Source organism: Teleopsis dalmanni, chromosome 2 (genome assembly GCF_002237135.1).
Source record: "Teleopsis dalmanni isolate 2A chromosome 2, ASM223713v2, whole genome shotgun sequence".
Classification (NCBI taxonomy): Eukaryota; Metazoa; Arthropoda; class Insecta; order Diptera; family Diopsidae; genus Teleopsis; species Teleopsis dalmanni.
The window spans coordinates 106,852,839-106,878,039 of record NC_051847.1 but is presented as its reverse complement, the minus strand read 5'-3'; the positions used below and the strand labels follow the sequence as shown (position 1 = coordinate 106,878,039).

At 31.0% G+C, this 25,201-nt stretch overlaps 4 protein-coding genes and 1 long non-coding RNA gene across 7 annotated transcripts in view; 2 read left to right on the top strand and 3 right to left on the bottom strand.

The window, feature by feature from the left end:
- Positions 1-2,746, top strand: part of LOC119686470 (metabotropic glutamate receptor-like) — a 31,463-nt gene extending 28,717 nt beyond the window's left edge. Inside the window, exon 2 of the mRNA XM_038101055.1 lies at positions 2,165-2,746. Coding sequence (XP_037956983.1) covers positions 2,165-2,689 — 525 coding nt within the window. The 3' untranslated portion in view covers positions 2,690-2,746. The remainder of the gene's footprint in view (positions 1-2,164) is intronic.
- A 5,665-nt stretch (positions 2,747-8,411) lies between these two features.
- Positions 8,412-10,271, bottom strand: LOC119675334 (uncharacterized protein K02A2.6-like). Its single transcript, XM_038086525.1, has one exon. It carries the CDS (start codon positions 10,269-10,271, stop codon positions 8,412-8,414), a length of 1,860 nt encoding a protein of 619 aa, XP_037942453.1.
- Positions 10,272-10,278: 7 nt separating this feature from the next.
- Positions 10,279-11,315, bottom strand: LOC119675332 (uncharacterized protein K02A2.6-like). Its single transcript, XM_038086524.1, has 2 exons — positions 10,581-11,315; positions 10,279-10,521 (listed from the first exon to the last, which is right to left on the bottom strand). The coding sequence occupies exons 1-2, from the start codon at positions 11,313-11,315 to the stop codon at positions 10,279-10,281; spliced, it is 978 nt and encodes a 325-aa protein (XP_037942452.1).
- A 2,999-nt stretch (positions 11,316-14,314) lies between these two features.
- Positions 14,315-15,658, top strand: LOC119686469. 2 transcript variants are annotated; one of them, XR_005252928.1, is made up of 4 exons: positions 14,315-14,492; positions 14,551-14,604; positions 15,070-15,175; positions 15,234-15,658. It is a non-coding gene; the product is annotated as an uncharacterized LOC119686469 (long non-coding RNA). The 2 variants fall into 2 exon arrangements; XR_005252929.1 differs by having other exon boundaries at positions 14,551-14,618.
- Positions 15,659-21,215: 5,557 nt separating this feature from the next.
- The window catches only part of LOC119686468 (slo-interacting protein 1-like), a 104,459-nt gene continuing 100,473 nt past the window's right edge, over positions 21,216-25,201 (bottom strand). Inside the window, exons 6-7 of one of the 2 annotated variants that reach the window (XM_038101054.1) lie at positions 21,541-22,116; positions 21,364-21,463 (exon numbers count right to left, since the gene is read on the bottom strand). In XM_038101054.1, coding sequence (XP_037956982.1) covers positions 21,452-21,463; positions 21,541-22,116 — 588 coding nt within the window. In that variant the 3' untranslated portion in view covers positions 21,364-21,451. Of the gene's footprint in view, positions 22,117-25,201 lie in introns of both variants that reach the window. The other variant, XM_038101053.1, reaches the window with a different exon arrangement.

Here is a 25,201-nt window from a genome sequence, read left to right as displayed (position 1 = left end):
TAGGCAAATTTGTGAGAAGGCATCTTCTGCTGAAAGGCAGAAGACTGATGCAGAGTTGCTCGCTCAGCTGCATAGCCAGTCTGAGGATAGCGTTGAGTTAAAGAAGTCAAGGTTATTGAATTCGGGTATTGAATTGTACTGCGATGTGTCACACAGTCGTGTTCGGCCTTTGATCCCCGCAAACTATCGGCAGCTGGTTCTTACAAAACTCCACGCTTTGGATCATCCTGGTATTAGAGCAACGCGGAAGTTGGTGAAAGCTAGCTATGCTTGGCCTGGGTTGGTGAGGGATGGGAATGTTTGTGCATAGTTTCGTCGCGTGTCAGAAGTCTAAGATCCAACGGCATACTAAAACACCAATTGGTTCATTTGCTGATGTTGATAGTCAGTCACAATATGTTCATGTTGACATTGTAGGGAAGCGTTATTGTTTGACTTGAGTGGATCGTTTTTCTCTGTGGTCTGTTGCTGTGCCTCTGGAAGGCATTACGGTAGAGGAAGTTGCAGCGGCTTTTATCGTTCGGTGTCAAGTTTTGGTTCTCCGCAGGCTATTACCACAGATTTGGGTCGGCAGTTTGAGACTGCTGTATTTCGGGAACTAAAAATATTGCTTGGAGTGAAGTATTTTCATACCACGGCTTAACACCCTCAAGTAAACGGCATGAGGGTGTCGTTACAGAACATTTATGCAAGTGTGTATGATGTGATGAGCGACAAATTCTGAAATGTGATTCAGATTTACATTTTGTAACTGAATGCCTTTTGGTCAAAAAATTTATGCAGCAGCCTGCATTCTTAACAAAGTTTAAACGCTAAACAACTGACGGTACTACAAACAGAGGGCACTTTCTTAAGAATTTATCAACTGCATTGCAAAATTCACAACCAGATTTTACCGTGATATGTGCTTGTAATGACCTTCTTGGACTGTTATTCAAATAATTTCGTAATATATTTTCTGAGGTATTAACATCTTATAATAATCATTCAAAGTCAGTCAATTTTGTATCCACATTCACTTAACTTAGAACTATATAAATTATACATATCTCAACCCAATAAAAGTAATAAAGATCTTAATGCTGTAACTGTATTAATTAATTTACGTAGAAAAGTCGAATTAGCACTAATTAAGCGAAAATCGCTCCTAACTGACATATTTTCCGTCAAATTTTTATAACTTTAAACACTATAAATGAAAAGTGTGGTCTACACTGAAATTGGATGTTGTATCATAAGACTGTTTTCAAATGTATAATAACATCAAGTTTATTTAAACAAATTAATTATCTTAGCTTTTGAAACAGTAAATAGCTCTTTGAAGTCAGTTCTGGCATTGTCGTCTGGATTTTGTTGTTCCATTTGTAACTGAAAGTGACACAATTACTTGAAATCAGTTTCTAGAATTTGTAATCGACATTTTAAAATAAACAACTTTAATTTTATAATTGCTATTTTAAATTAGTTAAGTTTAGGGCGGAATTAATTATTGAATTCTTGATTGAATTAATCCAGCACTTTAACCTTTTACTTGCATTAGTAAACAACAATCTTTATAAATGGTACTGTGCATTGTATTTCGCAGTTAATCTTACGTTATCATGCATACAGATAAGTACTTCCGCTCTTCACGTCCTATCTTAAGAATAGTTAAATGTATATAAGCCCTATTTTAATCATGTTAATTCGGGATTTTATGCTGCATAAATAATTTGTCAACCGTGAACATGTTTAAAAAGAAATGGCTATCGTATTCTTCCACCCTGAATACCTTATACCAGATTATTTACAACTTTTAAGTCTACTAATAGAATATGAAAACAAGAACACATTTGTTTTTGAATATCTTTTATTCCAAGGTAAATCTTAATTTGACTAGACTCACTTATTTTCTTTTTATTTCCTCATGTCTTCTTAGTGGTTGCAAACATATTGGCTCATCAATACCTTTTTTAAAAGATATTTTAATGTTCTATTACACAAGTACATATTATCAGGAGTTAAAAAATTATTTCTTGAAGTGGTATTTTTAGATGATTCGTTTATTTAAAACCGCTTTAGCATTCTTTTTAACCAAAAGATACACATCAAATTAATAATAATAATATTAACAAATCATGATTTTTTTATTTTACTGATATTTATTTTTTTCTTACTCTGTTAGATTCAAATCACAACATTGTGCATATCTATCAGCTTAAGTGCATCAGTTGCACTGATCTGTCTGTACTCACCGAAGGTTTATATTTTAGTGTTTCATCCTGATAAAAATATTCGAAAGCTAACTATGAATAGTACTGTGTACCGGCGATCTGGCGCTGCTCATACTCATAGCGCCGCAGGTGTCATTGGAGGTAGTACATATAAATGCGATAAAATGCCATCACAATCACAATATAACGTTACGGGGACAGACGTACAAGATGCTTCAAGTGTTATTGAACGTAAGTTTTCAGACAATGGAAGTGTACATGATCAAAGTTCGATTGCAGAAATATCCGAAATGAATACTACTATTAAACAACAAGAACATTTTGAAAATTCAAAAATCTTGACACAAATTACCCACAATGCAGAAACAGCATTTAATTTTAATGGTCGAAGTAGTACCGAAATGATATTAACAGCAGAATCTGTGAAAGAACAAGCGAATACTAGTGCCAAATGTGAATGCCCTACTTTATATTAAAAATAAACTTTAATTTAATAGAAGGTTCATGATAAATGTGTTTTATTATAAAGGATGTCAAAGTATGCAACTAATTTATTATATTTGTTCTATCTTATGATTTTAGAAAAGATTAAACTTCGTACTTAAGTAATTGAAGTAATTACTATAGGTATATATGTTGTTAATTAGTTATGTAAGTTACGTAGATGTCTTGTATTATATAAATAATATAAATCTTATTTATATAGGCAAATTATTTTGATTTAATTTATACTAAAATCAACTTAATTATAAGTGACTCTTCTCACAAGTTGTAGTGAGTTTTATACATGGCATTTAAATACTCAAAAATAATTTAACTATTTATTATGAACTATCTATAACTACAACTATGGTATATTCATTAACTATTGATTTAGCTGTTCGTGCAGTATATCAGCATTTTATCATGTAGCCAATATATGTATTTCTTTGTTTTTGAATATAAACAAATACTTCATCATTATTTTGTATGGTAATAATTATTATATTTTGAAGTTGTATACCATGCACAATCATTTTGCTATATTATATTTTCATTAGATTTTCCAGCAAGTCTTTATTTGAAAATGTGAACTGTTACAAAATCCATACTCGCTTCATCAGCGATATTTTTCTTCGTGGTTTATTGATACCAAATCAAGGTGATCAATACAGGCTTCGATTTTTTAATAACATATTTCTCACATTAGCTACGAATAGTTATATATTTATTCATTACTGTTGGCATTACTATGTTTAACCAAAAAAATAATCAATTTGTACAAACTGTAATAGAATATTATTAAATAAATGAGATATAATTATTAAAAATTTTCGTCTTTGCTGGCATGCTTCAAGAGTAAATTATAAGAAAAACGATAAAAACTCAACGATCAGGTATGTATTTGATACGGTAAATATGTATATAATATTTATTGTAGGTCAACATAATTCAATTACTATGAATGAACAATCATTTGGACACAACACGTATAGATTAGATTAGATTAGATTAGATTAGATTAGATTAGATTAGATTAGATTAGATTAGATTAGATTAGATTAGATTAGATTAGATTAGATTAGATTAGATTAGATTAGATTAGATTAGATTAGATTAGATTAGATTAGATTAGATTAGATTAGATTAGATTAGATTAGATTAGATTAGATTAGATTATATTAGATTAGATTAGATTAGATTAGATTAGATTAGATTAGATTAGATTAGATTAGATTAGATTAGATTAGATTAGATTAGATTAGATTTGATTAGATTAGATTAGATTAGATTAGATTAGATTTGATTAGATTAGATTTGATTAGATTAGATTAGATTAGATTAGATTTGATTAGATTAGATTAGATTAGATTTGATTAGATTTGATTAGATTAGATTAGATTAGATTAGATTAGATTAGATTAGATTAGATTAGATTAGATTAGATTAGATTAGATTAGATTAGATTAGATTAGATTTGATTAGATTAGATTAGATTAGATTAGATTAGATTTGATTAGATTAGATTTGATTAGATTAGATTAGATTAGATTAGATTTGATTAGATTAGATTAGATTAGATTTGATTAGATTTGATTAGATTAGATTAGATTAGATTAGATTAGATTAGATTAGATTAGATTAGATTAGATTAGATTAGATTAGATTAGATTAGATTAGATTAGATTAGATTAGATTAGATTAGATTAGATTAGATTAGATTAGATTAGATTAGATTAGATTGGATTAGATTAGATTAGATTAGATTAGATTAGATTAGATTAGATTAGATTAGATTAGATTAGATTAGATTAGATTAGATTAGATTAGATTAGATTATATATAAGTAGGAGCTGGAAACTAGTCACCAAGTCACTGCATCCGTGAGGATTATGGTATTGTGGTATACTTATTTTAGTTCGATAGGCGCATAGCAGTTAAAAATGCCTTTATGTCCCTTGGAGAGATGTTACCTGTTTCGTTATAAGTGGATAGGTAGTTGTTAAGCACCGAGGTCTGAGTCTAGCAAGACTATCACATTGACATGGAATGTGTTCTTCTCTTTCTTCTTCTTCGTGACAAAGTCAGCAGTTATCGTTCCTCATGATACCTAGATTCGATAAATGCTTGTTAAATCCACAATGCCCAGTGAGAAACCGTATGGTAAGGCGAATGTTCTTTAGTCTGAACTCCAGACTAATGAATGATTTTCCAGCCATTCATTAATTTTGAGTTTAAAGAAGGAATGACTGCAGAATGGTCTTGGCCTAATGTAATTTATTTGATAGGAACTGTGGAAAGTTTATGAATTGATGACAAAGATGTAAATTTCTATCTACCTGTTAGTATAATTTGATATGAAAAGTGAATTTCGTATCCACGACGGAAAGCTCATGAATTAGTAATAGAAATACAGATTTCTATTTACCTGTAAACAAGATTTGATACGAAATGTGGTGATAGAAATGTACATTTCTATCCACCTTTAAAGTTTACCAAAAGTAGAGACATAAAGTTCTACTTGTGTCACAGTTAACACTTAGTGAATCGGTATTGATAGTCAGTAAAGCAGCTTGACTGACTGCCTATTGAGAATGACTGCTGAACATATATAGATTCTTATTACCTTTATGAACTATAAGTAATCGTGAAGACACAATATTTGCTAACCTTATATAGTATAACTATAACTATATAATATATTGGACTTCCTATGGTGGAACGGTTTCTTCTTCACCTGGAAAGTAGGTAGAGACCATGACTATGTCTGTTACCCCTCCTATTGTTGGAACTTTAACTAGAACCACTACTAGGTCTCTAGAAATAAAGCAAGTTAACGGAAGACATCTTACGCCTCCACGATTAGGATAGCTGCAAGTTATATTTTTAATTGGCATTTTGCCGGCGCCGTAGTAACAGTTACGTGCCACCAGACGCCGGCGAAAAAAGGTGTGTGGTGAACCACTTGCTGGGTCCCATAATACTATAATGATGAAATAATGCAATATAAATGTTTGTCGTTAGGTACTGAAATAAAATGAGAGTAATCTCTTTAATAAATATCATACTCTTCTGATCTACTTAAATTTGTGTTTTTTATTATGCATAATAGTAATAAGTCTATTTTGAAATTTGATTGCTGGTCGAGTTAGTCTAAATTTGATTGTGTTATACAGGGACTGTTTAAAATTAAGTCTTATTTTGTTTGCTAAAATGTTAATAGTATAATACTCTGGCAATCACACGTTAAAACTACCATGTATATTCTGTTAGTTAGTTGGGTAACATCTATGATTGCGCGCGGTTATCGGAGGTGTGGAAGTGGAAGTAATTAATTTTGTAAGAACGAATATATAAACAAAATGGTTGTATGATTGAACTAAGATGTTTGACCTGTTATTTTTTATTTAGTATTTTGAACATTTTTGCATCCCTTGCGGGGAGCAATATTAATTTCAGCTTTTGCAATCAATTGCCGAAATTTGTTGCTACTTACGGGCACTGCGCTCTCTATCGTGAATTAAGTGATATAGTGTGCCACGTCAGCAGTTCGAAATCACGTGATTTGCTGCTGTAATACTTTTAAAACTATGCGCTGTAACAGTACATACTTTACTGACTCCGCTGTGCGCAATTGTTTACTTCAATATTATTAATACGGCTTTGCAGAAATCGCGCAAGTTGATAATTTGTCTCGCACATAAAAATGCAAAAATTAACCCACCTTCAAAACGTCATAAAGAAGTTTTCGGCAAATACGAAAAAATAGCTAAAATTAAACAAATTAAAGGCTACTTTGCTGGCCGAAAGATACTATTAGATAGCTATTGGGAAAAGTATAATGAAACACAAGAGGTTTTACTTGCTAATATCAATGACGCCTTGTTGAAAACTAATACAAGCGAGGCAATGCTATCTTTAGTTAGTGAGGAATCGTATATGGGCATGGAAGCGATATATTAGTGCCTATTATCGGTTGTCGATCCCTGATAGACGGTAGAAAAATTTCTACTGCTGATAGACAAAATCAAATTTTGGTATTATGAATTGGAAACCGATAGAAGTTTTTCTATCAGCGGTAGATAAATTTCTCTACTGCATTTGAGCAGTAGAAGTTTGTCGCTCGTATAAAATAAATGCTGTTAAAACGCTTTATACAGTCAATTTAATATATAAATTTAATATAATTTTAATATTACTTATTTAATAGCTTATTTAATAGTAACAATTCATTTAGATTTAATATAATATAGTATATCCTTTAATATATCTGGTTTAAAGTGTAATGAGTAATATGTATATTGAGAATAATGATTGTTGCATTTTTTTGTTTTGTTATTTTTTTATGTATATTTATTCAAATATTTTCAACATACAAATAATCATTTTTCAAATTTCTTAGATATATTTTTTAACGAATAATATATTTATATAAAATTAAGAAATAATAAAATTAATAAATTTTGTTGTAGGGAAAAATTAATAAAAATAAAAATAAATAAATAAAAAGCTGATAGTAAAACTTGTTGCAAATATGGAGAAATATCCAGACACATTCCAGACCAATGTGGGACAAAATTACGATTGAGCTTAATAGTTTAGGCGCCTAGAAAATATTGAAAACATTTTAGTGAAGGGAGGCAAGAGTATTGTGACCAAAAACTTACTGTAATACAAGAAAAATTAAATTTGGCTATCGAAAATACCGACAAAAGATGTAAATATCGGTCTCTTAAGCTTCAATGCTTTAAGCTTTAATGCTTAAAAAAATATGGATTTTACTAATTTAATTTAATTTAATATACATATAATGTAAATATAAATACAAATTATAAAAATATTAAAACTAATATAAAAATATGTAATCATATTTATTTTTGGAATATTAAAGCTTAATTTTAATATATTACTTTAGTTTGCTAATGTAATGTAATATTAAATAATAATTTCGTATTAATAAAATATATTTTTATTTATTTTAAAAAGAATTTGAATTCAATTTTAATGTTTCTTAGCGAATACAATACAAACAAAATAACAAAATAAGTTCGATTAAAGGTGCACGCTCTAAAACCCTGATATCATTCACAATAGTGCACATGTTTGTCTATCAAGTGTAGTGTCATATTAACCTTGACCACACACAATGTGCTGTGTGCGGTAATCAGCATGACACATTTACCCAAAACACTTAAGTTTCAATCCATGTGTAATTTATGACATGGAAACCCAAAAAGCCACTTTTAAATATTCAGCGAGTTAAGTAATTCGACTCGCCTTTATGTCATTTCTTTATGACAAATATTCTGCCGCATTACAATATGCGCTTGGCTATTTGTATTTCCACATTTAGAACACATGAAAGTAAACTGTGTTTTCCGCAATCATATTGTATGCAATGCAGATGCAATATGATCGCCCGTAGTATTACTATTTAAAAAGTGTGTCATTGAAACACATGATACTTGACCAATAGAATAAGTAGGTAAAATTAGAATTATTTATTATTATAACTGTTATATTTCTGTGTTTATATAATTCTATTTTATTTATTCAAAATCATTTATTCAATTATCAATTAATTATTACATGTGCACGCGCTTTTTTCTATCTCTCCGCTTTTTCTTCGCATGCTCCAAAACAGCTGATCACCTTAGTGATGCCATCTCGTTACGCTAATTGATTTTATATCGTAACACCTTCCCTTTTCGAAATGTTTTACTGTGGTTGAAACCTAGTGACTGCTTTGCGATTACGTGTTGTCCTACGAAGAACAGGTGATGTAGGTGTTGAAATTGTTGTAGGCATTATGGGTAACTCGGTTGGCGATATCGATAGTGGTAGAATATTAGGCAGTGTCTGATTGTTGAGTGCTTTTTTAAACTGATCTGATTGTTGCGGTAAGTCATACACATCTAGTGCAGCTTCCCAAAACCTGTGGTTATTATTTTGGTCGTGGTAGCGCTTTCGTAATTGATTACAATGAATTCGAATTAATTTTCCATTGTTCAGAATAACATTGTACATTACTTTTCCTTTTTTCTCAATGACTTCCCCTGGCATCCATTTGAAACGGTTAACTCCATTTGGAATGTTGGCGTAAATTTTATCTGATGGAAAGTATTTTATTTCCTTGGCACCGTGCCTTTTGTTAAATTGCTTTTCCATTTTGAATTTATTTGGACTTAACTTTGCATTGTGTAGCTTTTTTGGCTGCAGCAAATCTAAATTTATTCTCATTTTCCTTCCGAACATGACTTCTGCTGGAGATCGCTTCTCTGGTGAGTTTACATTCGGTGTTGAACGATATGTCTGAAGAAATGTGCATAAATTTTGTGTGATTGTCCCCTCTCCTTCTAATTTTTTTAAAGATCTTTTGAAAGTGTCTACAAACCTTTCAGCTTGACCATTCGACATTGGATAGTAAGGGCTGGAATATAGATGTTCAACGCCGTTATGTTTTAAGAATTTTTCAAAATGTTCACTACGAAACTGTGTTCCATTATCTGATACGATTGTTTTTGGCAGACCAAATCGGGCAAAAATATCATTTAAAATATTCACGGTTGCTTGTGATGACATTGCTTTTGTTTGAACAATTTCCGGCCACTTTGAATATGCGTCGACAATGACCAAAAAATACCATCCTTCTATCGGTCCAGTATAGTCTATATGCACCCGCTCCCACTGTTCGCTTGGTGTGGGCCAAGAATGAAGTAATGTTTTCGTAGGCATCTTTGCTGCATTGGCACATTGATTGCAATTTTGAATAAATGTTTTTATATCAGTATCAATGTTTGGCCAATATACAAAACTCCGTGCTAATGCCTTGGTACGCTCAATACCTTGATGACCACGATGTAATTGTTTAAATACACGTTTTTTGTAGACTTGTGGGATAACAATACGTTCACCGTACACAACACATTCATTTATTAATGATAACTCATTTTTCCTGTGTAAAAATGCTTGTAATTCTCTATTATTTATTGTTTTGTTAGGCCAACCATTTGTAATATAATATATTATTTGTTTTAGAATTGGATCTTTTGCTGGTAAAGTATTTATAGTGTTAACTATAATTGAATTTACACTTCTTTCTAATTTGATTGATGCTACAACGTAATTTTCAGAAATATTTTCGTTGTTGTTTATAAGTCTAGATAATACATCAGCGTATCCGAAACTGTTTTTTGAAATGAATCTTATTTCAAAATCGTATGCTAAAAGCTGAATTGCCCATCTTTGAAGACGATTAGCTTGATGTATAGCAATGCCTGTTTTTCTACCGAAAATAGTCAGTAAAGGCTTATGGTCGGTATGCAATATAAATCTTCTTCCATACAACATTTTATGAAATTTGGTAACTGCAAATATGAGTGCAAGTCCTTCTTTTTCTATCTGGCTATATTTTTGTTCTGCCGGAGTGAGAGAACGTGAAGCATGGGAAATATGTTTAATGGATCCATCTGAATATTCATGCATGATGCATGCGCCTAACCCATAGTTTGATGCGTCAGCAGCTACAATTAGCTTCTGATTTGGATCATAATGGCATAATAATAAATTTGATGACATTATAGCTTTAAGATGATGGAAAAACTTCTGATGTATCGCGTCCCATTTCCATTTTACATTTAAGTAAAAGTAAATTATCAAGTGGTCCTCTTAAGTCACGCATCTTCGGAACAAATTTCCCGTAAAAATTTATTGCGCCAAGAAAAGAACGTAATTCTGTAATATTTGATGGTTCTGGCATTTGCTTGATAGCGGCAATACGTTCTGGATCAGGTTTTAACCCTTCTTGATTAATGATGTACCCTAAATACTTAATTTCAGTTTTAAAGAAATTACATTTTTCGTATTTTAATTTAAACCCATTATCACGTGCCTTGTAAGAACTGCATATAAATTGTCTGTATGTTCAGATGCTGTTTTACCGGAAACAAATATGTCATCAATATATGATGCAGTGCAATTTAGTCCTGCTAACATTTGTTGAAAAATTGCTGGAAATGTTTTTATTCCAAAAACCATTCTGTTGTACTGGAATAGCCCGATGTGTGTATTTATTGTTAGTAGATGTTTCGATGCGTCATCAACCTCGATTTGTAAGAATGCATCCGATAAATCTATATGGCTAAATATTTTTGAATTTGCCAATTTTGAGAATATATCTTCTGGTAATGGTAATGGGTATTGATGTGATTCGAGGCAGTTGTTTAGACCAGTTGAGAAATCAGCACATATGCGTACGTTTACGCTTGTTTTTTTCACAACAACTATAGGTGCTGCCCATGCGGAGAAGTTTACTGGTGAAATAACCTTTAATTCTTGGAGTCTTTTGAGTTCATCTTCAACTAGTTGTTGTACCGCATATGCAACTGGACCCTTTGGCCTAAATACTGGCTGAACGTTTGGTTTCGTTGTGATTACTGCTTTTGTTTTAGTGCATAACCCCATTTTGCCATCGAATACATCTGAAAAAAAATGTTTCAGGTTAGTATCTTTATTCGGATTTGAACACAATTGAATACTATCCTGATTTTGACAAATACTATTACAAATAGAATTGATTGACATATTACATAAGTTTAATTCTTGTATCCAATCTAAACCCATTACGTTGAGATTTTGTATAGGAGTAACAAAACAAGTTAAACTTTGCTATTGATTTCGAAATTCTACGTTGCATTTAAATTTTGCTGACAATGGTAACTCATCTGTTGCGCTGCGTGCTGTATGTTCTGATTCGCTAACATTATCGGCTTTGATTTTTTTGAAATTGTCTTCAGAAATTATTGTTATATCTGATGCTGTGTCAAGTTGCAAATTTAATGGTGTGCCATTAATTTTGACTAATATGTATTTGCGTTTAATCATATTGACTTTGTTTGTAGTAAAGATGCTTTTTGAATTGAATTTTCATTTTGAGTTTTTCGGTATTTGCAATATCCTTCTTTATGCCCGACAAGTTTGCATCTGTCGCATTTGTGATTTTTGAATGGACAGTGCCGCGAGTAATGAAATTCACCACAAAACCAACAAGGTGTTTTCGGTAAACTTGAAGATTCTTTTGACTTGCCATTATTTTTGATTTGTTTTTCAGTTTTATGGTTATTGACACGTAAACGATTTACCTGTGCATTGCTTTCTATGAGCATTGTATCGACTTTTAAATTTAGTATCTTTTGGCATTCTGTTGATAAGGTCTCCAACGTGACTTTCGTGCTTTCATTTTCCAATTTATTTAACATTTTTGTGCGTAATTCAAATTCTGATGGTGACTTTAACCCCATAATGAATATTAGACACCTAAATTGATCTGTAGTTAAATCATTCAGTTTGAATAATTCACATTGTTTATTAACCATGCTCGCATATGTAACGAAATCTTGTGAGGGCTGCTTTGTTATCTGTAAGCAATTGAATCTAGTATTGAATAGTGAAATCTGATTTCCAAAAAGTTTCTTGAGTTTTTCTACTGTGTCTTTAAAAGTAAAATCACGACTATGATTTGGTAGAATATAATTGATGTATTTATTATGAACAATGGTGTTCAATTTACGTAAAAGCAATCGTGTTTTTGCGGCATCATCCAATTTTGCAGCATCGATTAGAAACAGATCTTCGTACCGCATGTACCAAGTGTCAAATGTAATGTTATCTTCTGGATCGTGACAAAATTCTGTGATGTTTGATGCAAGTGCTTCAATTATGAATTCTGGTTCTGTTGGCTTGGATGTTGACGATGAATGCTCCGCTACTTCTGATTTTCCTTCTTTAAACAATTTTGCGATAAGATTCTGCATTGCAAGATTGTCTTGATGATTTTGATTCTGAATTTGTTTCAGAATATCAGCAAGTTGCTCTGCCATCTTGCTATTTTTTTACACTTTAAAAGTTTTCCTCGTCGCCACTGTTATATTTCTGTGTTTATATAATTCTATTTTATTTATTCAAAATCATTTATTCAATTATCAATTAATTATTACATGTGCACGCGCTTTTTTCTATCTCTCCGCTTTTTCTTCGCATGCTCCAAAACAGCTGATCACCTTAGTGATGCCATCTCGTTACGATAATTGATTTTATATCGTAACAATAACCAATAGAATTTAAGTATATAAGAATTATGTTAATAGATAAGAAACCGAACCTTCTTGGTTCGATATAGCAAAAAGTAAAGTTTAGTTTTTTAAGTTGATCTTCGAGTTATAAGTTTGATTTTGAAAGTCTTAAGTTGATTTACAGTGAGTCTCAATAGAGTCTCATAAAGGAACTCAAAAATGATAAATAAATAAAATAAATCATATAAAAGAAATTGTGTTTTAATCAAAAAGAAGTTATGTGAAGTATGAACCTTTTTATTACATGGTAATGAACCTTTTTATTACACAACTTTCATAATACCAAATTTGCTTACTAATCGACTCAGTAGATAAAAGTCTATCGTCTATCGGTAGAAGTTTCATAGTAGCTACTATTGTGAAACTATCAGAGAGTTGATTGATTCAGTATCAAACTCTGCTTTAGAAAACGTACCAAGTGACAAGATCCCGTTAGCAAAACAGCAGCAAATTTGGAATTAACTGCCAATCTGCCACGGATCAAAGTCACCTCGTTCGCGTTTTTATGTACTTTTAATAAAATTTAATAATAAAACAAATTCTTGTTAAAATTTTTTCGTTTTTATGCACTTTTTATAAAATTTAATAATAAAACAAATTCTTGTTAGAATTTTGCGTTTTTATGCACTTTTTATAAAATTTAATAATAAAACAAATTCTTGTTAAAATTTTGCGTTTTTATGCACTTTTCATAAAATTTAATAATAAAACAAATTCTTGTTAAAATTTTTGCGTTTTAATGCACTTTTTATAAAATTTAATAATAAAACAAATTCTTGTTAAAATTTTGTGTTTTTATGCACTTTTTATAAAATTTAATACAAATTATAATCAATTTTGCATTTTTATTCAATTTTATCAACGTTGAATCAAATTTATCATTAACTTTGAATCTTTGTTCAATTTAATCAACATTTAATCAAAAAAAAATTTTTTTTTAATTAATTTTTGGATTTTTTTATTCACTTTAGTCAAGTTTAAAAAAACAATTTTTAATTAATTTGGAAACTTTGTTCACTTTTCATAAATTAAGTTTAAAAAATTTTTCTTTTGTCGACTTTTAATAACGAACGTGAACTGATACTTCCCACTTGCTGTTCTCAGAAAACACCAAAATACAAGAGACCGAATCAAACCTCCGTTGGCTCTTTTATAGTCAATTTGTCTAACTGAACCATCTTTGCTGGTTTTGTTTTGTGTTTATTTATTTGTTGGAGGGTGATGACCTCTAAGAAAGCTTACTTTATTTTTTCCTTCCAATAAAGTTAAAATTTGTCTTAAATGTATCAGTGTATTATTTGTACTTGGCAATACCATATTTTTATATCTAAGTCAAACTTTACTGGTGCTTTCGACCTAATTCGCCTCAATTATATCGATCAAAACAAAACGAAACAAAAGCTTTTACACGATTTTCATATATATTATTTTGTCTGTGCGAGCAATGCACATGAATAATTTGTAAAGAAAAAAAATAAGTGATATCAGTGCAATATTTATATATTTATATATAAAAAAGGAAAAATGTTTACAAACAAAAAAAACATTATGAGATGAACAGGTGCGAGGTCGAATGGTGACTTGCTCGGCCACCTAACCAAAAAAAAAAAAACAACACCACAGGCAGAGACATTTGCTGATTCTTTATGGACATCGCGGGAAGTTCGAGGTAATGTCTGTAACATTTACTTCATTCTTATTGGATTAAATATTATATTCCCTCACAGGCCTACATAACAGGATCGATAGTGTCGATGTTGCCTGCAACATGGAACACACTCGTAAGAATTTACATGTAGGCTCTCTCTTTTTTTTTTTTTTCTTAGTTGGAATTACTTATATTTCTGTGCCCAATGTGTGGCTTCGATCCACGCCCTATGTTAGAGTCTCATGCTCTACCGACTGAGCTACTAAATACCTTATCTATCTGGACTATTTTCTCTAATACACTTAATATTTTTCTAATATATACTTCTTTTCGCCTCCTGGTGTCTTGACCTTAGTTCTAAAAACATAGTTTGCCTTTGCTTCCGCCCAGTGTCAATATCATTGAAAAATCAATGTGAATTAGAAAAGTGACAAGAAGTCTTTTTAAATACAAATGTAGTCAATGTACCTTTCCTACTCTTATCAGTATAAAAAAAATTAATATTTAAATATAAAATCTATTATTTTTTTTTTCTTTGTAATCGCATGAAAATTAATGCGAAATAAAATAATTCATTTGATTAATTATCCCTTACAAGGACGCTTTACAATTGCTGTTACCAACCATCAGTTCTACTAGTAAAACAAGTAACGGCCCACCAGCAGCAAATATACTTATTCTAATGTTATCATAGGAAGTTCGAGGTAATGTCTGTAACATTTACTTCATTCTTATTGGATTAAATATTTTATTCCCTCACAGGCCTACATCACAAACACAGAACAAGAAATTAATAATAAATTAATTAAGATAAGAATGAAATAATTTAAGAAATATAATAAACTCTTAACTGGAGCCGCGGTGGAATATTACTCGGAGTCGCGAATTCGGGTAATGTTTGCGTACGATTACAGTATAAAAGATATAGAAATTTAAAGTACATATGTTTAATAATGTACTAAAAATGCGAATTTTTAAGGCGAATTTATAAGGTGATTTTTTTTTAAATAAAAATAAAGACTATTACAATATATACAATTTTTTAAGACTATTGTGAAATAAAAATATTTAATAGGGAAGTATGCTCTTAACCCATTTCGTACCTTCGAGTGGTACACCACTCGGCTAACTTTGAAAATTATTTAAAAATATATAAAAGTATTTAATTCATTGTTTTTTATTTTAGTTACTTATGTTAGTTTGATATCTTAATAATATAAAAATATATATTTCGAAAAGTTTTCATCTGTCCATAAAAACTAATATATTTGTTATAACATGTGTTCACAAAATAAGACTTTCCTGAAAATTTCACAATAAAATTCCAAGTTTGAACTTGCCTGGTGCTTAATGGGTGAGGATCATATATACAAAATGTAAGAACACAATTTAAATAAACCAAAAAAAAAATTTTAAAAGACTATTTAAAATAAAAACATTCAATTTGGAGATATGTTTTGAAAAAAAAAAATAAATTTAGTAAACATAATGAGAATATGTGCAATTTTTTAAGACTTGTAAAATAAAAATATTTAATATGGAAACATGCTATTAAGATCATATATTATAAACAAAATGTAAGAAAAATAAAATTTTACAAAACTATTTTAAATAAAAATATTTAAATAAAAAATATATTCAAACATATTTTAAGTCTATTTAAAAAAAAAAAAGAAATTGTTTTATGCCTAGTGGGTATTCTGGGTAAACCTATAAAATTATTTTGTGCATATTGGTATTAATATAAAGTTATGAATTACGTCCTGAAAAAACAGTTCTATTACAAATAAGAATATAAAAAAATAATAATAATGTTAATTATATAATTTACTACGTAATGTATCCGCCTACTAATTAAAATATTTGTTTATGAAAAACATTAGTTATAACATTAAAATAATTATTATATTTAAAGATAAAAAAATATTTTTGAGTACATATATCAATATAACATATTAAAACAGTTTCAAGCAATAATGTACAATATTTATTTAATACTTTTAAATAATATGAAACGACTTATACATTTATTTTAAAATATTTCGTAAAAGTTTTTTAAAACTTTTAATGTATACGTTTATACACATTTAATACAAGAATAGTGAATATTAATATTAACAAGACAAAATATATATAATATAAGATTTTGTAATTAGTAAAAGGAAAATTTTTTTTTGCTTCAATTAAAACGAAAAGAAATAATTATATTAAATAAATAAAAATGTATGAAACTATGTTTTCGATTGTGAACAGTTGAAATTTTTGTAGAAAAACAATATAGGGGAATTTAATAAGAATGAGTACTTATACTGTATGTTAAAAAACACATATTTTTGAAACATTTTTAATTCGTATAAGTTTAAGACTTATTGTAAAACAAAAATTATGATATACCTTGTTGTTTTTATTCCTTCGAAAAATTATAATTATAAAAAAAAAAAACTTAACTAAAAGGCAATAAGATAGCTTTTATTTTGAGAAAGAAAGATAATAATATTTGTAATTCTTATTCTATGATATTGTAACGAGTTTTAAAGGAAAAATTTTTTAAAAGAACAAAACAAAAAAAAAGAAAAACAAAAAATTTGTAATCATTAGTAAACTATTATTATTACTGTCAGCCTTCACCGCCAACTGTTATGTCGCTAATTTATAATACAAAGTTTCTTTGAAGAGCGTCAACGCTCCTTCGGAAGGGGGAAGGGATGTTGTGGGTGCATGCCCTATAGAGTGTGTTAAAACCGGTTTGGCCAGCAACAAATAATTAATTAAAATTGGCCTTGCAGTTAAGTATCATGTTACGAGACTGTAGCAGTGAACTACTGTTGAAAGCAACGATCCCACAACATAATCGTAGAATGTGCTGACACTCAAAATGTGCAATCAAATTTGGAAATTCCTTCACACCTTGTGAAATCTTTATGTCTACTTAATTTGTGCTCCAATAAAAATGAATACTTGTGTATAAATTTTTGGTGATAAAATGCGGATACTGCTCTTGTACTGTAATCTCAACACAACAGCATAATCTTAGGACTCGAACAATAGCCACTTGTATTTTTCCAACTCCATCACAAAACTTCTTTTCTACAACACAAAAATCGAAATACCTTCGTACGCTTGTAAACAAGATAATGAACTGTTTAATGAATTAATTTTGATTTTTCTGTCATTATTGACTTGACAGCTAGATCGGTGCGAAGTTTGTTGGAAATTCCATTAGTGTCAACAGTTATCAGTGAATTTGGTGACTTCTATAATTTTTGTATATAATACCTTTACGTTTTATGTTATATTTCTAATACTTTTATTTTCTTTAAGTCTTTTCAAACATGTTTATATGGTTCTTACAAATATTAAAAAAATAATTTATTGGTGCACACAATCTTCTAAAATCGCTGTTAAGTTTATTATTTTTGCCGTATATTAAATGAATATGGACATTCAGCTGTTATAAAAGCAATTGTGAGTTGCAATGAGTTTGAATAAGATATGCGTAAGCTTTTTCAATTAGCAGCCCACTGTGGCATTAAGACTTGACATGGAAAAAGCCGTCGATACTGTCTGGTTTAAAGACTGAATTCTTAAGCTCCATCAGCTGGGCTTTTCCGCAATGCAGAGCATTTTGGTCCACAAATTTCTGTTCAACAGAACCTTTCAATATAGAGTCGGTTCCTCTTCGACCCGTGCTTTCCCCATCGACGCCGGCTTCCACCAGGTCTCAGTTCTAGGCCCCTTCCTCTTTAACATGTTTCTAATAGATATTCCTCTCTCGCAGGCTCCTTGAGTGTCTTTTTGATTACTATACCAGGTGAAATATTAAGCTCAACCTTTTCAAGATCTCTACCACAGCCCTTCGTGGCCAGCAGCGAGATCGCCCCAGAGGCTTTGGCACCTCTGACATTGAGCACAGGCTCAACAATTCTCCGGTTCAGTTTGTTCCGTATCTGAAATATCATTGTATAACATTGAAATAACATTGTATTCTCCTCACAACACATCTTTATCCCTCACGTTAACTATACCATCCGTAACGCCCAGTTCAGGCACACTCAACTCAAAAAAGCACTTCCACAACATAACTAGCTTAACTGCAAAGCTCTGCTATAAGCAGCTTATTTGCCCCTTATTTGCAGTATCACCCATCCCCCTAATTCACGCCAATGCTTTCTGACTAAGATGAACCTAGTCCACTAGGTATTATCCCCTGAGAGATATAATCTTCTGTATTCATTTCTAAGCGGTGGTTTTCGTGGGTTCAAGTTTCACACTGTGACTTTCGATGTTTTTCCCATACTACTAAACAAAATGAGTTTGAATTGAATATCGCATGAGATGTGACTTGATCGGACATTTTTATACGAGGTTGGGTGGATTTATTATAAATTCATCAGCAAAATAAAGTGAGTATTTCATTTGCGTTTCTTTGTGTGCTTGATTCTTTAGTACGACTTTATGTCGTATAACAAATAATTCCAAGACCACTGATTATGTGTTTTTTACAATACTCGGAACAGCTGTATGGCCAGCCAAAAATTCAATTAATTAAAATAATATAAATGAATTTTTTGTTATTGTTGTAGTTCAGTACTTTTCGACACCGTTTTTAGTGATAAGTTTTAAAACAGTAATACAGAATAATAAATACTAATAAATAAGAACATAATATTTTGTTTATAATAATACTTTATTTATTACATAATTATTACACAACTTTACCGATGAAATTCGAGAAAGTTGAATTTAGTTTCAGTGAGGTACTTTAAAAAAATTAAATACATGAATTTGTGAAAATAATCTACTACATATTTACATTTTATGTATTTAGTTTTATCTAGACTAAACTAATAAACTCTTCGCAGCAATTATATATTAATGCGAATTAAAAATATACCGTTAAAAGCAATTTGAAGATTTATATTTGTATATTACTTGATTAGAAAAACAAAAATCTAAATATACTTCAAATGGCCACTTGTATATAATATTTTAATAATAAATTGTTATACTAGATTAGTTTTACTTTAACAAGATAAACAAACAGGAACTGCAACTTAAAATTCAAATAATTTGTAATAAATAACATATAGTCGGGGACCAAAATAATTATTTCTTAAATTTTCACGAAAAAATGCAACAGCAAAAAGTTGTCTAATTTCTTATGTAAATATGTAGTTATCATACTTACAACTCTCATCATTAATATTATAAATGTTTTATACATATATATACGGCTTTTAAAATAAAACTCAAAGAATAACAATTAAATTTGCTTTATATTATGTTCTTTAAAAATAATTATGGTTTCTTGCTTTTTGCTTTTTCACGTATAAATAACTCACACTTTGTTTTTAGTTTAAAACGCACAAATAATTATTATTTAAATATGATATGAAACCCAAAAATAACTTTTTAACACTTCAAGCGCTTCACCCTGTATAACATATGAATTGAAAGCATATAAATAATTATTATTTTATAAAAACACAATTCAAAAAACTAATTTAAAATATGTAAATTTATAAATTATATACAATTTATATATTACTAATAAGTATACAATAACAGATTTGCAATTGTTGTTATGTAAAGTACTCTTTTTATAATAAATATTATTTGCCTGGTAACTCTGGCCTTAAGTCAGAGAACTGTCATTTTTTCTGTTTTCCTTTTATTCATTATTATATTAAATAAAGTGAAGTTAAAAAACTTGTCGAAATCATCGGATCGTGTGTATAATTTTTTGCTCAAATATAAAATAGCAATTACAATCAGTGAGCGAAAACAAACACTAAAGTACAAAACATAGTGTACTGTCATCTTTGTTAAAAAACACTAAACGAACAGTACATTAAAAAAAGTCCGAAAAAATCCAACAATTTTTAGAGTTTGTGTACTTTTCACGAATGTAGTGCTCATTATAACGATCTTTTCACGAAGGTAGTGCTCATTTTAGTTATCTTTTGCCGAAGGTAGTGTGGTCTTTTTAGTGATCATTTTCCTAAGGTAGTGGTTTTTTAACGTTTGCCAAACTAAACGATTTGGAAGCGTTTTTAATGTGCATTGTTGTTGCTCCGTTTGCATGAGAAAAAGAAAAAATTTTGTTTGCATTTGTATTGCATGTATTTTGTTTGTGTATTATTGATAAAGATATTGCGTATGCATTTATTGATGCAAATTTAATATTAGGGGATGAATTACATATATTTAATATTTTATTGCGGTTGAATGACTCGATACTGTACACTACGATACTGTACTGTTTATTTTCGTTCACTGATTACAATACATATTTAATACAAAAACAAACCTAACCATTTACGTACACCAACTTTTTTTATACATTTTGTATGAACACACAAATACAACTACAACACACAGAAAAGCGTTTCATTTTTGTTTAATAATAAATAGCCCTTCTTGCTAGTTACTATGTGTTTCAAAAAGAAATTACACACAAGGAGTTTTATTTTTTTTTGAAAAATAGTAATCATTTTTTAGTTTTACATTGTTAAGACATATATATAAATATATATAATATAAAGCAAATTAAATAATTTTGTTTTGCGTTTTATTTTAAAAGCCGAATGATAAGAGAGAATGATAATTAATTAATGTATCAAATAATAATTGTTATGGCCCTTGCTTATAGTTTTTAACCCTAAATTTATACAAAATCTTCACAATAAATGATATTAAAAATGTTATTAAGAAATTATTTTTTTTAACAATTTACTGATAGAACTTCAACAAAATATAAAAAACTTCATTAGAAGTAAACATTGAATTTAAATATGTCAAGTTAACAATATTTGAAATCTCCTTAAGGCGTTGTTTGAGACAGTTGGCTACTTCCCTTGGAATTTGGTCCATTTCCTATTTGGGAGCTTGAAATTAGGTTAGGAATACAAACTGTTGGAGCAACAGGAACAATCTCTACGGATGCTTGTATTGTATTCACAGCATTTGCACAAGCGGTCTCAGAAACAGAACTATATATGTATAAACTAGATGTAGATATTGGTGGACAAGAAAGTTTTTTGAAACTCTTTTTTTTATATATATTTACATTATTTGTGTTAGATATTTTCGTGAACAAAGACGTTTGTTTCGGGTCTAATTCTGATTGAATACAATTGCTTTGCGACTGATCATTTTCATTCGATTTATTAGCGTTTTGACAATGAATTGATTTATTGGATTGTCCTAGTATAAGTTTAGAATTATGTGCGTTACCTACAGATTGAGTATGATGGAATTTAATATTGTTTTTATCGTTAATACGTATGGTTGATAATAAAGTAGCAGAAGTTGGTGTTCGTATTAAATTACGATGTTGTTGACGACGTTCTCGTGCTTGCTCAACATGTTTTTTCCTGTCTTCTCGAGACCAATAGCGACCAGTTTTTACTTCTGATATAGTATCGTCTTCAGTTGTTGTAAAATCTGTTTTTATAATTTCGGTATTATTTTTTGACGGTCGATCGTGCAAGAAATGTCTACGAGCGGGACGGCGGACTATATATCTTGTACCGTCTTGACGACGTTTTACTTTCCAAACCATTTCATCACTTTGCGGACTTGATGTAACAACAAGTGTTGAGGATGCAGTAGGTGGTTTTTGTAAGTGCTGAGCATTACTAACCTAGATAAAATAAAAATAAAGCGTCATTAAAGAAGTTATCAATTATATATTGTTGGTTTATATATGTTAAATATCTTTAAAATATTAGTTAATTGGATATGTTACGAAGTTTGTGTTAATGCCGATAAAAGTATTTTTTTATAAATTTAAAACTTTAAGCGACGTTTCTATAAAAAATTATTCAATTTATAAGGTACTCCTATCATTGAGTAATGAATAGGTTTGTCCACCGCTTTTATCAAATAGTCACATAACGATCATTACATATTATTAATAATGATATTTGATAATAGTAAGGTTAACTGAATATAAATAATGACCAATTGTATTAATTACTATTACTTATTAATAGTACATATTAATATTGTAAGTATTAATATAAAATTTAATACCAAAATAACTAAAATAAAGTTGTATATAACTTAATTTGCAAGACAATTTAAGCGATAGCAAAACTATTTGTTTTTTTTTTATGAAAAATTAACAGCGTATTTTTCGCTGTTAATTTTGTCATCATTACATTAGGATATTCATTTATGGTTATAAAATACCTGCATAAGGATGGCCTCAGCATTATAAATAAAAATTAATTCTACCTGTGAGCTTTTGAAAAGTGTACTAACAATTGAAATCACGATACTTGTTTCACTTTTTACCATTTTACCGATAATATTCATTGAACGAAAATAAATAGTACACTATCGTAAGTATGAAGTTTTCTACAATTGCTTTCGTAACATTGACGGCGTCTTTTGTTTATAAGGGGATTGCTTCTACAAATTTTGTTAATTCACATTGAAGTGTTACAATGTAACACTTGGTGTCTAGATTGGGGTTTATAGTAGCAAACTTAAGTTTCGCTACAACATTCAGAAGACCCGGATGTGAAGCCACAACTCCAGATATAACACTTGTGTCGGATATGTTTTCAGGGGCACTCAGAGACTGGAAAGTGCTGGAGGATTATACCGGCAGCGATCACCAATATATTGAATTCAAGATTACACTGCGGGATAGCGCTGCAACAGACTACCAACCTAGCGGTACGCGGAAATGGAAGGTGGACTATTTAGATGTACCATCTCTACTTGCTGCTATAGACAGCAGGGTTGCAGATAGAGATCCCTTACTAAACTCGACCACACTAACAGTATACACCATGAATAGCATTCTACAAGCTTGTAATGTTTCCATGCCAAAAGTGGGAAAATCAACCCGAAAGAAAGCCGCATACTGGTGGACCGAGCAAATCGCGGAAATGAGGACCATCTGTTTGAGGTGCAGGCGAAAGCTGACCAGAGCCCGGAGAAGAAGTACTGCTGAAATAGAGGAGGTGGAGTTTAAAATAGCTAAGAAAAATTTGAAAGAAGCCATAAAACAAAGCAAAAAGGCGAAGTGGGAAGAACTAAGAGAAGATATAAACAACAATCCATGGGGCACCGGATACAAGATTGTAACTAAAAAGCTGGGTGCCAGACAACCCACCCCATCACTAGGAAGCGAAAAAATGAAGGAAATAGTTGACACATTATTCCCGACACATGAGGTGCTCCCAAGTAGATCAGATGATCTCCTGAGAGAAATGCCGCCACTATTTACTCTACAAGAGCTTTTTGCAGCTGCTAGCGCGCTAAAAAATAATAAAGCTCCGGGGCCAGATGGAATACCGGCTGAGATACTAAAAGTGATCGCAAATGAACGACCACATGTACTACTAGAAATGTACAATGCTTGTTTAATGGAAGGCAACTTTCCGGAAATTTGGAAGAAACAGAAACTAACTTTAATTAGTAAGGGTAAAGGCGACCCAGAACGTGCTGAAGCATACCGACCACTCTGCATGCTCGACACCGCTGGAAAACTCCTTGAAAGACTGATCAAGCCTCGACTTACAACAGCAATCGAATTAGCAGGTGGCTTGTCACCGAGACAGCACGGTTTCAGGACAGGACGCTGCACGCTAGGTGCAATAGAAGATATAGTTACGGCTGTAAAGACTGCACAGACTGGTAACCACTATTCGAGAAACATTGTCTTGCTTGCAACACTTGACGTACGAAACGCGTTCAATAGTGTAAGATGGGCTGATATTCTCAATACACTGGAAAACAAGTTTAGAGTACCACGCTACCTGATGGATATAATAGCTAGTTATTTGAAAAATCGCGTGCTAGTCTACGACACCCACGACGGACCAAAAGAAAAACAAATCACATCAGGAGCAGCGCAAGGATCAGTTCTCGGACCTGAGCTGTGGAATGATAATTACAATGGTATCTTAGAGCTGGAAATGCCGGATGATACACATCTGGTGGCATTTGCAGATGATGTTGCAGCAGTGATAAAGGCAAGAAATATAGAAGAAGCGCAACGAAAGCTAACCATGGTAATGATACGAACACAGGAATGGTTAGAGGATCACGGACTCAAACTCGCCGCGGAGAAAACAGAGTTGATCTTTCTCACAAGAAAGCATATACAGCTAGAAGTCGAAATGCGAGTATGCGACAAAACTTTAATGTCGCAAAAAACAGTCAAATATTTAGGCCTTCGACTGGACTCCAGACTAACATTCTGGGCTCAGATTGAGGAAGCGGCATCTAAAGCGGGCAAAGCTACAGCAGCATTGAGCAGACTTATGGCAAACATAAGGGGACCCACACAGAGTAAAAGACAGCTCCTCATGGCTACGGTAAATTCCATTCTTCTATACGGAAGCGAAATATGGGCAGACGCACTACAAGCAAAATACCGAAGAAGAGCGTTAGCGTCAGTGCAGCGAACAGCAGCTCTAAGGATATGTTCAGCGTATCGCACCGTTTCAGAAGCAGCGGTTCTCGTGATTACTGGAAATATTCCTATTGACCTACAGGCTCAAGAGCGAAAAACATGTTGGCAGGCAAAACGAATGGGAAACAACAACACCGACAAGCAGTTGGTAAGACGCAGAACCATTGCAGTATGGCAGCAACGCTGGGACTCAGATAACCGTGGACGATGGACTGCAAGGCTTATCCCAGATCTAAAAACCTGGCTAGCAAGAGACTTTGGCGAGGTTAACTACTACCTTACTCAGTTTCTGTCG